Genomic DNA, 15,710 nt, shown 5'->3' on the forward strand with positions numbered 1-15,710 from the left:
AGGCCTGGAGGTTGTGCCAAGTGCGTTTATCTGGCTCCTTCCCTGCAGGGTTTGGGGTCTGCACAGGAGAGAGGCCTGGAGATCTCTTGAGGCCTCAGAGACCTGCACCCGACGGGTGACATTCAGACAGAGGCTGCTGTCATCAAGGTCTGACACGCTCTGGATGTCTCCCCACCTTGAGCGTCATTTGTGCTTTGACAGTTGCTCCCGGATTGTGTTTGCCTAAGAGAATCTGTGAGCCTCCTGTTCCTCGATGTCCTGACCAATACGTCCTCTGCCGGGAGCTGTGCTCACAGCACGCCTGACACCCTCCCAGCTCGAGGAGTCTAGGTGCCGTCCCTCCAGACTCTGGAGATAAACTGTGAGGCGAGTGAAATGGTTTTCTCTCAGCCCTGAGAGCATCGGATCTCAGGGTCCTGGCATCTGACTAAGGCTCTTCTGCCCTCATATCAGCAGAGGCCTGTGCATGTCCACTGAAGGCTGGAGGGTCTGCCCTCCAGCTGGGCCCAGCCCACCTGGCAGCCCCCACAGTATCTGGTGGAGGCTGGAGGCCCCACCCTCATGCCCACCTGGTCAGGGTTGTGCGTCAGCGGGCAGTTGTCACAGTGGTCACCCACTCCGTCTCCATCTGTGTCCCTCTGGTCAGTGTTGTAGACATAGGGGCAGTTGTCTCGCTCGTTGAAGACGTCTGTGAAGACAAGGGACACTGAGGCCAGGAACCCTGCTCTGCTCTGTGCTGCCCACTTGGGTGGAAGGAGGCTCCTGTCCACCCTGCCCCAGCTAGATGCCCCCAGGGGGGAAGGTATGACCCTTGGCCCCCAGTGGACGTGTTCCCCAGTGTCCACTCAGAACGGACCTCTCAGCCCAGTCACTCTGTGTGGGGCAGTGGGTGTGCTGTGATGGAAAGGGGGCTCCTGGGGTGCTGACCAGCAGCTGCCAGGCAGTGAAGCTAGGGGACTCAGGGGCTAGATCTGGGGTTCCAGGCACTGGGGTGACCAGGGACCTGGGACATGGCAGCAAAGGCTTCAGGAGTGGACAGATGACCAGGAGTAGGTTGAGAGTGGCCGCTTCCCCAGGCCCAGCCAGGGCTGGACACCAGGTGCGTCCAGAGAAGAAACGGGAGTGGGCAGGCTGCCCCCTGCACCTCAACACTGGGCCACCTCCCGGAGGTGAGGTGTCTGCAGGAGCACCCCACTTGGGCCCGGGGTGCGTGATCTGGACACTGACCATCACCATCGATGTCCACGGAGCAGGCATCTCCCTCCGAGTTGTGGTCTGTGTCTATCTGAGCCGGGTTGTGCACGTAAGGACAGTTGTCACAGCGGTCCCCAACCTCATCCTTGTCAAAGTCCAACTGGCGGGGGTTGAAGAGGAGTGGGCAGTTGTCCTGGGAAACACAAGCCGGGACATGAGAGGAGGCCGGGGCACCCACCACTCCTGCAGCCATTTTTCCCCTGTTATTTGATAGGATTGAGAGAGGAGGGGCAGACAGAGAGGAAGAGAGACAGAGAGACACCTGAAGATTTGCTTCACTGCTCGAAGCTTCCCCCTTGCAGGTGGGAGTGGGTCCTTGAACTGATCCTTGCCCTTTCTTCCTTCCTTTCTTCCTTCCTTTCTTCCTTTCTCTCTTTCTCTCTTTCTTTCTTTCTTTCATTCTTTCTTTCTTTTCTTTTCTTTTTTACTAAAAGGCTTAGTTCTCCCATCCAAGTACTAACCAGGCCCGACCCTACTTAGCTTCCGAGATCAGACGAGATCGGGTGTGTTCAGGGTGGTATGGCCGTAGTAAAAGGCTTATTTCTCGATGAGGCCAGGTGGTCATGCACCCAGTGCGGCACACACATTATGGTGCACAGGGGCCCAGGTTCAAATCCTCCATCCCTACCTGCAGGCAGTAGAACAGTGCTGCTGGTGTCGCTCTTCCCATCTCTCTCCCTGTCTGCCTCTCACCTCTCACCTGTCTGCCTCTCACCTCTGTCAAAAAGCAATTGGCCTCTAGGAGCGATGGGGCCGCAGCGATAACCCTGGTGATGGTAAATAAAGGAAAGGAGAGCGGGAAGGCATGGCCATGGAATAACCGAGACCAAAGCAACAAATAAACACAACAAGAGGCCCAACTGAAGTCAGAATCCACAGCTGAAATTTCCACGGCCTCGGGCGGGTGCTCGCGTGCGGTTGGAGCAAAAAGGGGCATAGGTGCGTGTTGGAGAACAGCAGAGTCAATCAGAGCTCTGGGCCACGTGGCTGACTGACGCCATTCTGGCCACTTCACTTTAAGTGCAGCAAGCAAGTGACATTGTTCCTAGTGCCAGAGGAAGAGATGGAGCTTAAAACCTCTTAGTCACTGACTCAGGGGGACTTTAGCCTTCTGAATTTAAGGCAAGCGCACAACATAAAACAGGGCATTTACAGCCCCCGGCTCCCCACCTGCAGGGGAGTCGCTTCACGGGCAGTGAAGCAGGTCTGCAGGTGTCTGTCTTTCTCTCCCTCTCTCTGTCTTCCCCTCCTCTCTCCAGTTCTCTCTGTCCTATCCAACAATGATGACATCAATAACAACTACTACTACAGCAATAAAAACAACAGGGGCAACAAAAGGGAATAAATAAAAATAAATATTTAAAAAAGGGTATTTGTGACCACAAGACAGCCCAAAACAACCACCCTCCCCATCCCATCCCACCCGCCACAGGTCATACAAGCAAGGGAAACCACAATAGCACCAACTGCTGGCCAGCAATAACCAGCACAAAAAATGCACAAGCAGAGAAACAGAACTAAACAGCCAACTGTGTCGTATCAGCCAGACAGAAATGAAACAGAGAAAATCTGAGCAATTACAGATTTCGAGAGACTCTCAGAGACAGACTACACAGAGCTCATTATAAGGGCTCTCCAAGAAATTAAGCAAGAATTAAAAGAGTGTGTGGCTATGGAATTAAAACACACGAGAGAGGAAATTATAACAGACAGCACTAAGAGCTATCAAATCTTGAAAGAACTTGAGTCAGGACTCCAGGGAGTAAGACACCCTAAATGCAACCCATGCCCAGGTAGAAGGCTTAGCAAATAGATCCACACATTCAGAAGAAATGATCTCCAGTCCAGAAGAGACAGCCAGGCCACTCTTTCACTTCAAAGATGAGGGAGAGCAATGGTTTAGAAAGACTGAAGCAACTCTCTGAAATTGCAGGCTCCATCAAAAGATTGAATATAAGAGTGACAGGTGTATCTGAAGAGAGGACAAGGCCAAAGACCCAGAGTTCCATTTTCAGAGCAATTTTAGCTGAGAACTTCCCCCACTTAGGAAACCCTCAGAACATTCTCATCCAAGAGGCAGATTTATAAATACAAAAAGACCAATTCCAAGGCACAGCATTGTGAAACTATCAAAAGTCAACGACAAGGAACAAATTTTGCTGGCTGCTAGGGAAAGGAAAGAAGTTACATTCAAAGGCAGAGCTATAAGACTTTCATCAGATTTCTCTTTACAAACTCTAGAGGCCAGGAGAGAGTGGAATGACATATTCAAAGTTCTGAAGGAGAGGAAATTCCAACCACAAATATTGTATCCTGCAAAATTTATCCTTCAAATATGAGGTAAAAATAAAGGTTCTCAAATATTCAAGAACTAAAGGGATTTGCCACAATCAACCCCACCTGACAAGAACTACTGAACCGAGTCCACAAGAAAGGCGGAAGCAAAGGAACACACGTTCCCAACGCCGAGTCACAGATGCTCCCATGACATCACCCTGACTCGCCCAGCCAGACGACCTCACCAGTGTACCCTGGAACCCCACCTCTCCAGAGCCCTGCCCCAGTAGGGAAAGATAGGGACAGACCGGGAGTGTCGATCAACCTGTCCATGCCCATGTCCATCGGAGAAGCCATTACAGAAACCAGACCCCCCCACCTCCTGCACCCCATAATGTCCCTAGGTCCATACTCCCAGAGGGATAAAGAATAGGAAAGCTTCCAATGGAGGAGATGGGATATGGAGCTCTGGCAGTGGGAAATGTGTGGAATTTCACCCCTCTTATTCTATGATTTTGTTGATGTTTTCTACTGTACAAATAAAAGGGGGAAAAAGGAAACAAGAAAGCCTATTGGAGCTTGTGGGCTCTCTCCCCCCTCCTATGCTTTGGCGACCACCCGAGCTCTCCTCGGGATGCCGTGGGGCCCGCCCCGCAGCACCTGGCAGGTAGCCCCACCTTCTCATCTGCCACGCCGTCATTGTCATCATCGTCGTCACAGGCATCCCCGATGCCGTCCTTGTCAAAGTCCTCCTGGCCAGAGTTGGGCAGCAGTGGACAGTTGTCCTGTGGGCAGAGGGGGGAGGCTGACGGGAAGGCAGCGCCCCTGCCTGGGGGGAGCATGGGGATCCTGGGGGAGGATCCAGTGGTCACTGGATAGACCTCCTGCGTCCTGAGCCCGCCTGGGAAAGCACGCTACCCCAATACCCCTGGGAGGCCTCCAGGGAAGGACTCCGGGGACTCAGTCCCAAGGACCCTCCCTCCCCACAGCCAAGGGGCAGACAACCCCTGACCACACCCCTGACTAGTGCTGGGAACCCCACTCAGCTGGGACCCTCCTGACTCTACTGGGACCCACACACACTCACTGCTGGGAAACCCCCAAGGCTGGAAGCCCTCACTCACTTCTGGGACCCTCACTGTTGGTGTCCCCCAAATCACTGCTGGGACCTCTCTGATTCTACTGGGAGCCCCCCGCCTGGATCATTGCTGGGACATCCACCCCCAGTCACAACTGGGCCCCAACACTCACTGCTGGGACCCTCCACAACCAGTAGGGCTTTCACCAGCAGTGGCCCCACCGGCAGTGACCGCACCTGCAGTGAGCACCACCTAATGCCCTCCCCCTGCACTGATTCCCACATTCAGCCTCCCCACCTGCGCTGCCCCACCTGCGCTGCCCCCACCTGCGCTGCCCCCACCTGCACTGCCCCCACCTGCGCTGCCCTCACCTGCGCTGCCCTCACCTGCGCTGCCCTCACCTGCGCTGCCCTCACCTGCGCTGCCCCCACCTGCGCTGCCCCCACCTGCGCTGCCCCCACCTGCGCTGCCCTCACCTGCGCTGCCCTCACCTGCGCTGCCCCACCTGCGCTGCCCCCACCTGCGCTGCCCCCACCTGCGCTGCCCCACCTGCGCTGCCCCACCTGCGCTGCCCCCACCTGCGCTGCCCCCACCTGCGCTGCCCCCACCTGCGCTGCCCCACCTGCGCTGCCCTCACCTGCGCTGCCCCCACCTGCGCTGCCCCACCTGCGCTGCCCCACCTGCGCTGCCCTCACCTGCGCTGCCCCCACCTGTGCTGCCCCCACCTGCGCTGCCCTCACCTACGCTGCCCCCACCTGCGCTGCCCCACCTGCGCTGCCCCACCTGCGCTGCCCTCACCTGCGCTGCCCTCACCTGCACTGCCCTCACCTGCGCTGCCCTCACCTGCGCTACCCCCACCTGCAGTGCCCCTTCAGCTAGAGCCTCCGTCACCTGTCGCCCCACCTGCAGAGGCTCACCTGCACGCAGTGCTGGCTGGTGTTGGCGCACACCAGGTTCTTGTTGGGCCAGCCGTCCAGGTCCGAGTCCTCCCCACAGAGCAGCCCATCGCCGGCGTAGCCTGTTCTGCACTCACACTTGAACATGGGGTCGCTGAAGTGGCCCAGGTAGAGGCACTCGGCGTGCTGGTGGCAGTTGTGCGTCATGTCCTTGCACGGGTTCTCAGGCTCGCACACCTGGGCCAATGGAGACCCTGTGTGAGGGTCACGGAGTGCACCTCCACACCAGGGTATCATGGGGGGTGTAGTCTGCCTAGTTGTGCAAACCCCATCTGATGCAGACTCCCTTCTGAGGGGTGCAGCCTGTATCCTGGGCATTCAGCCCATACCCTGGGGGTACTGCCTGTGTCCTGGGGTGAAACCTATACCCTGGGGGTACAGCCCGTGTCCTGGGGTGAAACCTATACCCTGGGGGTACAGCCCATGTCCTGGGGTGAAACCTATACCCTGGGGGTACAGCCCGTGTCCTGGGGGTGAAACCTATACCCTGGGGGTACAGCCCGTGTCCTGGGGATGAAACCTATACCCTGGGGGTACAGCCTGTGTCCTGGGGGTGAAACCTATACCCTGGGGGTGCAGCCCATGTCTCAGGGGTTCAGCCCGTGCCCTGGGGTGCAGCCTATGCCCTGGGGGTGAAACCTATACCCTGGGGGTGCAGCCTATGTCCTGGGTGCAGCCCATGTCCTGGGGTACAGACTCACTCCCAATGAGCAGACGCCTCCCTCTGGGTAAGCATCCCTGAGCTGGATGGCACTGACAGGGGTGGAGGCAGAGGGCAGGCTGCCTTTGGGATCCTGAGTTCTCCTGCACCCCCACTCCCACCCCCATGTACCCCCACCCTTGACCAGCCCAGCACCGAGGCCCTACTCACCTGCTTCTCTGTCCTGGCCACATCCAGGCCGCGGCCGAAGGGCTGGTTGCCCCGGTAGCGTGGAGGGCAGGGCAGGCAGTGGAAGCCGGGCTCAGTGTTGACACAGCGGCTGGCCTTGCCAGTGGAGAAGCAGATGTCGGGGACCACAGCACACTGCCAGACATCAGACGCTCATGAAGAACGCACACATTCAGCCCTGACTCTTCCCGCCCCGGCCCTGCCCGAAACCCCCACCTGGCCAGCCCCCATCCAGCCCATTCCTGGCACAGCTGGCCCCTGGGCCCTCAGACCCCACTCCTGCCCTCACTCCCCTGCCCGAGCCCCTGCCCTGCTCAGTCCTTGCCCTTCCTCTGTCCTGCACAATCCTTGACCTGCTCAGCCCCTTGTCCACCCCTGCCCAGCTGAGGGCACCCACCTCGTCCAGGTCCTCACAGTGTGTGCCATTACCCAGGAAGCCGGCCGGGCAAGACCCACAAGACCAGGAGCCATCAGGGAAGCTGTTGCACTCGGCACCAGGGAAGCAAGGGTTGGACAGGCAGCCATCTGCAGGATGAGTGGACAGGTTCAGAGGGTCACAGCACCCCAGACTCCACCCAGTCCCTGGAGGGACAGGGGCATCTGCATCCACACCCTCCCAGGCCTCATCCAATCAACAGACTCTGGGGGACGGGGGAGCTGACCATGAAGAGACCGTTCCCAAGGTTACACGGCACAGGAGCGGGCAGGACATCCTACCACATCACCCAGCATCCCTGCTACCTAGCACCCCCACCACCTGCATCCCTCAGGGTACTGGACACACGTCTGGGGCCGAGTGCAGCCCCTGCTCTCCGCTCCCAGAATTGTCAGTGACAAACACCTCACACATTGGTCTAAGGCTCACACCACCTGCAGGGACCTTACACCCTCCCTACCCACACACGGGTCTGACACAATCACCATCCGGCCCATCTGCAAGCCGGCACACCCAGAAACTATGCATACATCAGCAGGAACAGCCAGCACCCTGCGCACACACCCAGCACCTTGCAACCCAGCACCCTGCCCACACAGCCAGCACCTTGCAACCCAGCACCCTGCACACACACCCAGCACCTTGCAACCCAGCACCTTGCGCACACACCCAGCACCTTGCAACCCAGCACCCTGCACACACGCCCGGCACCTTGCAACCCAGCACCCTGCACACACACCCAGCACCCTGCACACCACCTGCATGTGTCTGTGTGTCTGTGTGTGTGCAGGGCAAGTGTACATACCACATACACCCAGCCCTGTGCACACTCCACAACACCCCCAAGTACACACACCCCGCGTCCACACACTGCACACACCCATGCTTACACCCCCCCTGCACACACACCTGTGACCACACAGCAGGCTCAGTCCTCATGCACACACACCCTGTGCACACCCCCATTGCACACACACTGTGCACACCTCCATTGCACACACCATGCACACCCCCATTACACACACACCATGCACACCCCCATTGCACACACACCATGCACACCCCCATTACACACATACCGTGCACACCTCCATTGCACACACACCATGCATACCCCATTACACACACACCGTGCACACCCCCATTGCACACACCATGCACACCCCCATTACACACACCGTGCACACCCCCATTACACACACCATGCACACCCCCATTGCACACACACCATGCACACCCCCATTGCACACACACCGTGCACACCCCTATTACCCGCACACCCCATGCACACCCCTGTGCCCACACCCACCAACGGGGCAGCGCCGCTTGTTGCACATCTGGTGCTGCTGCAGGTCCCCCACGCAGTCCTTCCCACCGTGCTGCGGCTCGGGGCTGTTGCACACACGTGTGCGCTCCTTGATGCCCCCAGCACAGGTGACTGAGCAGGCGGACCATGGCGACCAGGGGCTCCAGCGGCCGTCGACTGCGGGTGAGTAGAGGGAGCTGAGTGGGCAGGCAGGGACAAGGGTCCCCAGGGCCCAGGAGCTAAGGAGGGACGACACTGGGGCCCAGGCCGTGTGTCAGGACTGATGGGAGGCAGTCAGGGCAGTGCAGTGTAAAAGGGGTGGACACCTCCCACAGGAGCTGTGTCAGCCAGCCCTGGGTAGGGGACAGCCATGGCTGTCCAGCTCAGAGTGGACACCAACCCCAAGGGCCATGACAGCCAGCCAAGGTTGAGGGGCTTGAAGCTGGGCCCTGGCTCAGAGCCCTGGCCCCACCCTTCCACCCTGTCCACCCAGCCTGGCCAGGCCCGGGTCAGCGTGTGCCAGTTGTGGACTCACTGGGACAGGGCACGCCCTGGCAGGCCTTGGTCTCACGCCCGTTGCCTTTGCAGGAACTGCCACCCATCTGGGGCACTGGAGAGTTGCAGAGCCGGATACGTGTGACGTTTCCGAGACCACACGTGATGGAGCAGGAGGACCAGGGGGACCAGTGGCTCCAGCCACCGTCCTGCCGGACTGGAGGGGACACAGGTGTCAGACAGGGCAGGGGTGGGATGGCGTCTGCTCATCCACCAGGAGCATCGGGGTGGGGGGGAACTCAGAGAGGGGCTGTCCCCTGGACCCCACTACAGCGTGTCCCCAAAGTCCCAGCCCAGAGCACAGGTCCAGCACAGAGCTGAGGACACTCCCAGCCCAGCCCTGGACACTCCCGGCCCAGCCCTGGACATACCCCACCCTGGACACTCCCAGCTCAGCCCTGGACATACCCCAGCCTGGACACTCCCGGCCCAGCCCTGGACATACCCCAGCCTGGACACTCCCAGCCCAGCCCTGGACATACCCCAGCCTGGACACTCCCGGCCCAGCCCTGGACATACCCCACCCTGGACACTCCCATCCCAGCCCTGGACATACCCCAGCCTGGACACTCCCGGCCCAGCCCTGGACATACCCCACCCTGGACACTCCCAGCCCAGCCCTGGACATACCCCAGCCTGGACACTCCCGGCCCAGCCCTGGACATACCCCACCCTGGACACTCCCAGCCCAGCCCTGGTCATACCCCACCCTGGACACTCCCGGCCCAGCCCTGGTCATACCCCAGCCTGGACACTCCCAGCCCAGCCCTGGACATATCCCACCCTGGACACTCCCAGCCCAGCCCTGGACACACCCCAGCCTGGACACTCCCGGCCCAGCCCGACACTCACAGCGGGAGTCACACCTGCCCAGGCTGCAGCTCCGCGTCTGGATGGATGGCCCCAGGCAGGCGTTGCTGGTAACATCACAGGAGCGGCCCCTCTGCTGCGTCCCAGACCCACAGGTGACTGAACACTCTGTCCACTCCGCCCAGGGTGACCAGCCCTCCTCGCCGTCTGCTGTGGGGGAGGGGAGCAGTGTCACTGGACGCACCATCAAGTCCAGGCGACAGACAGACTGACTGAGGGGAAAGCCACGAGAGATGGGCAGATGGACAAGTGAGCCCCCTCCCCATCTCAGGGTCCCCACAAGGTTCAGCGGGCTACCCACAGAGGTGTCAAGGGTGAGGGTCCCTGACTGGGTTTAACACCAGAGGTGGGGACCGAGCACAGAGACCAATCACCACAGCTGGGAGGAGGCTACCGGGTTGTCTCAGTCATATGGGAAGGCGGGCAGGAGACAGCCCCCTGGGGACCAGCCATTTCTGCAGGGGGCCCATCTCCACAGCCACACCTACCAGGGCCACCAGTCCTGTCCATGTCTGCTGGGAAAGCAGCACCAGGGGTCAGTGAGGTGGGAGCAGGGGGACACAGGGAAGGCCCCGTCGGCACCCACAGCCCCTTGACAGAGGACACCAGGCTGCCCCAGGCACTGTCTCTGCACCCGGGAACCTGTGTTCTGGGGCCACCATCAAGGTGTTCTCAGTCAGGATGGAGGCAAAGAAGGCAGAGAGGACACCAGGCTGCCCCAGGCACTGTCTCTGCACCCGGGAACCTGTGTTCTGGGGCCACCATCAAGGTGTTCTCAGTCAGGATGGAGGCAAAGAAGGCAGAGAGGACACCAGGCTGCCCCAGGCACTGTCTCTGCACCCGGGAATCTGTGTTCTGGGGCCACCATCAAGGTGTTCTCAGTCAGGATGGAGGCAAAGAAGGCAGAGGGAGAGTAAAGGCCCTTCACACAGAGGAGAGGACCCTCTTGCAGCTGTAACCCTAGCTGGAGGACGAGTCTGAGTAGGGCCTGAGCCCAGGCAGGGCTGAGGGGACAGAGCTGGGATCTCTCAGGACCTGGAAGCCTCAGCAGACAGACCCTGGAGCCTGCTCACAGCCCTGGGCTGGCACTTCCTTGGGCACCACGTTATACAGGTGCGATTTATTACTGGAGAGAGACAGACAGGGAGAAGGGGAGAGAGACAGGGAGAGAGGAGATACCTGCATCCCTGCTTCACCACTCATGAAACTTCCCCTGAAGGTGAGGATCAGGAGCCTGAACCCGGGTCCCTGCACACTGTCATGTGGGCACTCGCTTAACCAGGTGCACCACGGCCGGCCCGGCCCCCGGATGTGTTTCCAGAACCGCTAGTCCTGAGACACAAGTCTCCACCTTACGAGCATCCAGAGTCCCGTCTCTGCTCCAGACACTGGAGTGACAGGAGGGACTGGACCGGGGGACCCCACATTCCCACTGACAGTTGTAAGGATGGAGAGGGGATGGCTAGGGACAAGCCCTCTGTTCCCCTGTCCTCTGTCCCACCCTCTCCACCAGGACCCAGTGTGGACAGAGCTGAGAGGAGCGGGCTGGGAACGCTCACAGTGGTCACAGGAGGGGCAGCATTCACCCTCCACGAAGGAGGGGCTGGCACAGGTGGCCGGCGGGCACGTCATCTGCTGACACATGGTCTTCAGCTTCTGCAAGAGAAGAGGACAGCTTCGTGGAGGACAGAGTGACCAGGGTGGACAGAGGGATCATCAGAAGGGCTTGTGGTCACCCTCAGTGTTTACTGAGCACTTGGCCGAGAGGAGCAGAGGCTCTCCCCTACTGTTAGGGTGCATCCCTGCTTCCTGGGAGTCTCATTCCCACACAGCGCCCTCTGGCTGCCGGTGACGTCACTGAACCATTCCCCGTGCCGCACCTCGGCGTCTCTGTGGCTAAGGTGCCCCTCTGGCGACACCTCTCCACTCTGCCCCAGCTATCACACACCTTCATCCCGACCCCAGCAGCAGCCCATCTGGGGGCTCGGACCAGCGCCAGGGACCCCCAGGGACACCGTCCCGGCGTCGCCTGCCTTGAAGCTAAGTCCCGGCTCTCACCTTGCAGGTGCACTTGGTACAGCTGTCCACCACCCAGGTCTCCTCCTCTGCAAAGAAGCGACCGTCCTGCAGGCAGCCAGACAGGTTCTTCGTGCGGTGGGGCCCCCCGATGAACTCCCAGAAGTACCGGTTGTCGTTGGACTGGGAGTCAGAGCAGACAAGAGCTGCCGGTCAGCCAGCCATAGGGAGGGATGGGGCGCCGGGGAAAGCACAGGTGAGCAGAGGAGGGGACGGGACAGTGTGAGCACAGAAGGGAGTGTGAGCACAGAGTGAGTCTCTGAGCAGTAGTGGGCCGTGAGCCTGCCCCCGTGACAGCAGACGCTGGCAAGGGCACCCCTGAACCGACACAGGCCCTTGAGCCATCCTGTGAGGCCCTTCCTCCCCCACCCCCCTGGAGGGTGAGCAGCCCCCCTGGACTAGACCCACAGCAGAGCCAGTACTGCCTACAGGGGGGCCCAGGAAGCCCCCCCCAAACCTCTCTTTGACCTTGCTGCCCCCACCCTCTCCTGCTTCCTTGGGGACCCTGGCCACCTACTGTCACCTTTCTTCTCCTTGAGAATAAGGGAAAGCCCAGGGCCTCCTCTATGGCCTGTGCCCCCTGCCCCAAGGCCTCCTGGCGGCCATCCTCTGTGCCCCCTGCCCCAAGGCCTCCTGGCGGCCATCCTCTGTGCCCCTGCCCCAAGGCCTCCTGGCGGCCATCCTCTGTGCCCCCTGCCCCAAGGCCTCCTGGTGGCAGTCCCGTGTGGCCCAGGACCCATGAGCTTCTGGGCGGAGGCCTTGTATGTGTCCCTTCCCCGTGGCCCGGGGGTGTTCTGTGCACTCACCACACTGTGCAGGTTGTCCTGCAGCTGGCGGACCAGGCCCCGCAGCTGGGCCAGCTCACCCACCATGGCCCCCAGCTCCTCACACGACTGCTCACACACGCCTGGCTGTGGCACACTCGCGCCCAGGAGCTCTGACGACATGTGGGCCCCCACGCGCAAGGTCTGCGTGTCCTCGCTGATGGCGTTGGCCTCGGCTGGGGACACAGGAGGGCATGAGCACCAGTGTGGGTGCCTCCCACCCAGCAGCTGTGCCCCTTCCGCTCCCCATCCCTGTCCCCAGACCGTGAAAACCCTTTTCCTGGGATGAGTGTACCCTGCCTTAGATCACAACAGAGCTTAGGGTAAGGCCAGCATCCATTCATGTCATCTGTGTGTACATCCATCCATCCACCTACCTAACCATCCATCCATCTATCCACCTGTCTAACTATCCATCCACCCACCTACCTACCTAACCATCTATCCACCTATCTAACTATCCATCCATCCATCCACCTGCCTAACCATCTTTCCATCCACCTACCTAACCATCTACCCATCCATTCACCTACTTAACCATCCATCCATCCACCTATCTAACTATCCATCCATCGATACACCTACCTAACCATCCTTCCATCCACCTACCTAACCATCTACCCATCCATCCACCTATCTAACCATCCATCCATCCATCCATCCACCTACCTAACCATCCTTCCATCTACCCATCCATCCACCTATCTAACCATCCATCCATCCATCCACCTACCTAACCATCCTTCCATCTACTATCTAACCATCCATCATCTATCTATCCATCCAACCATCCATCTAACCACCCATCTATTATCCATTCATCTATACATCTATCCACCTGTCTAACCATTCATCTATAATCTATCTGTCCATCAATTCATCCATGCATCCACCTATCTAACCATACATCTATCATCCATCCATCCATCTATCCAGCCTTTATCTATATACCCATTTATTTATTATATATTTTCTATATATCTGTTGCTTATCTATAAATCCATCCACCTGTCTACCCATCTATCTGGCATCTAGCCATCTGTTCATTCATTTCTCCATCTATCCATCATTTATCATCCAGTATGTGCATATCTATTGTCTACCTATAAACCCACTCACCTACCTGGCCAGCTACCCACTCACCATCCACCCCTTTACCCGCCCTGTAGCATCCATGTATCTATCCTCCATCCACCCATCACAGTCAGAACATGCACGTGGAGGGTCCAGAGAAACCAACAACCGTGTGGGAAGGGAGGGGCTTTGTTACGGAGATGGCAGGTGGCCTCTGCTGTCCCAGCGGACAGCTCAGGAGCCCCAGACCGTGGCCTCCTGTCCGTGTGATTCTGAAGATGAGGTCCTGGGCTGCGTTCAAAGATCCCACAGAAGACCCTTACTGACTGGGACGGGAGGAAATTCCAGCAGCCGAGGCCAGACTCGGAGATGGAGGTGAGGAGCCTGCATGAGGGCTGCGTCAACGACCAGGCACAGGTGAGGCCACCACCCACACACCGGGGCTGCCTAGAGCGGGCACCGGCTCCGCAGAGGGCCTGGCACCAGCTGCAAAGGCCACTTGCTCTCCTTAAGGCCACACTCCAACTAGACTGGTGACTGGTAAGTGTAAATGAGTTCTTTGGGGCTGATAAGCTCTATTCAAACTGAGCCTTCCAGCAGGGTCCCTTTTTCTGATGTCAGCTGGCTAACCGGCTCCCTGGGAAGGGGGCAGGGACAGGGGTGGGGACAGGCACAGTGTTTCATGCACGTGGTTTGTTTACGATTCCTCAGCCCCCCCACACACAAACACACATGCAAACACACTCATTCACACATTCACCTGTGATGTACACACTCTCACAATGCTGTCACACATGCTCACACATATGTGCACACTCATTTACAGCTCACACTACTCACTCGCACTCATTTACTTACACGCGTATGTATATTCACTTGTACAAACACTCTGACACGTATGTTCACAGTACACATGTGCATACACACACATTCTGCACAATCGCCATCCTACACATGGGTACTACCACACCTTCGTACGCATACACACACTCAGGCACACAACCGCTTTTACACATCTTTCCACACGCATATTCACAGCCTCACACGTGTGCACACACTCACTCACACACGTGCACATCCCCACACACGCATCCAACGCCCTGACCTTGCTGGCAGCCTTGCTTGCTGAGAACGTCTTCCACAGAGTTTTCAAAGAGCAAGTAGGCATTCTGTAGGAGACCCTGGGGACATGGACAAGGAGAGAGAGATCAGACCCCGGGCAGCAGTGAGCCTGGTGCCTGCGAGCTGACACCTAAAATCCCTGAGACGGTGAGTGTGTCTCCTTTTATGCTCAGCAGACCTGGAAACTCCTGACCCCAGGGAATCTACAGGCACCACTGGGGGAGCCTTGTTTTCAGTCCTTGCACAGAAATGGGGTTTCCACAAGAGAAAGGAGAGATGGAGGAATCTGCAGAGACTTCCACTGAGGCCAGCTCTGCCTCTGAGCCTCCCAGGATGTCCTGGGAGAGCCTGGTCCCGGGTCTGTGTGTGGCAGGGTTCCCACACACACTGGTCCAGTCACAGACAGAGATGACCATGTGCAAGGCCAAGCACGCAAAGCCGCAGAAGCTCCCAGGTGATCCAGGCTATTAACTCACGGCACAGGCCTTTGCTCACGTGACTAAGCGCAGATATGTGTGTATTTCCAACAGGTGCATGGGTGTGTGTGTGTGTGTGTGTGTGTAGAGAGAGAGAGAGAGAGAGAGAGAGAGAGAGAGAGGGAGGGAGGGGGAGAGAGAGAGGGAGAGAGAGAGGGAGAGAGAGAGGGAGAGGAAGAGGGAGAGGGAGAGGGAGAGAGGGAGAGGGAGAGGGAGAGGGAGAGAGGGAGAGGGAGAGGGAGAGAGGGAGAGGGAGAGGGAGAGGGAGAGAGGGAGAGGGAGAGGGAGAGAGGGAGAGGGAGAGAGGGAGAGGGAGAGGGAGAGAGGGAGAGGGAAAGGGAGAGGGAGAGAGGGAGAGAGGGAGAGAGGGAGAGGGAGAGAGGGAGAGGGAGAGAGGGAGAGAGGGACAGGGAGAGGGAGAGGGAGACAGGGAGACAGGGAGAGGGAGAGGGAGAGGGAGAGAGGGAGAGAGGGAGAGGGACAGAGGGAGAGAGGGAGAGGGAGAGGGAGAGAGGG

At 58.8% G+C, this 15,710-nt stretch overlaps 1 protein-coding gene across 3 annotated transcripts in view; it reads right to left on the reverse strand.

Annotated features, from left to right (window-relative positions):
- THBS2 (thrombospondin 2) overlaps positions 1–15,710 on the reverse strand; it is a 31,973-nt gene that overhangs the window by 9,184 nt on the left and 7,079 nt on the right. For 2 of the 3 annotated variants that reach the window (XM_060205177.1, XM_060205175.1), the window contains exons 4-16: positions 14,702–14,777; positions 12,505–12,698; positions 11,681–11,821; positions 11,182–11,278; positions 9,605–9,772; positions 8,733–8,909; positions 8,201–8,374; positions 6,853–6,980; positions 6,438–6,590; positions 5,528–5,743; positions 4,209–4,316; positions 1,228–1,387; positions 570–688 (exon numbers count right to left, since the gene is read on the reverse strand). In XM_060205177.1, the coding sequence (XP_060061160.1) occupies positions 570–688; positions 1,228–1,387; positions 4,209–4,316; positions 5,528–5,743; positions 6,438–6,590; positions 6,853–6,980; positions 8,201–8,374; positions 8,733–8,909; positions 9,605–9,772; positions 11,182–11,278; positions 11,681–11,821; positions 12,505–12,698; positions 14,702–14,777 (1,911 nt within the window). The remainder of the gene's footprint in view (positions 1–569; positions 689–1,227; positions 1,388–4,208; positions 4,317–5,527; positions 5,744–6,437; positions 6,591–6,852; positions 6,981–8,200; positions 8,375–8,732; positions 8,910–9,604; positions 9,773–11,181; positions 11,279–11,680; positions 11,822–12,504; positions 12,699–14,701; positions 14,778–15,710) is intronic. The other variant, XM_060205176.1, reaches the window with a different exon arrangement.

The sequence above is a fragment of the Erinaceus europaeus genome, chromosome 13 (assembly GCF_950295315.1).
Source record: "Erinaceus europaeus chromosome 13, mEriEur2.1, whole genome shotgun sequence".
In the NCBI taxonomy this organism is placed as follows: Eukaryota; Metazoa; Chordata; class Mammalia; order Eulipotyphla; family Erinaceidae; genus Erinaceus; species Erinaceus europaeus.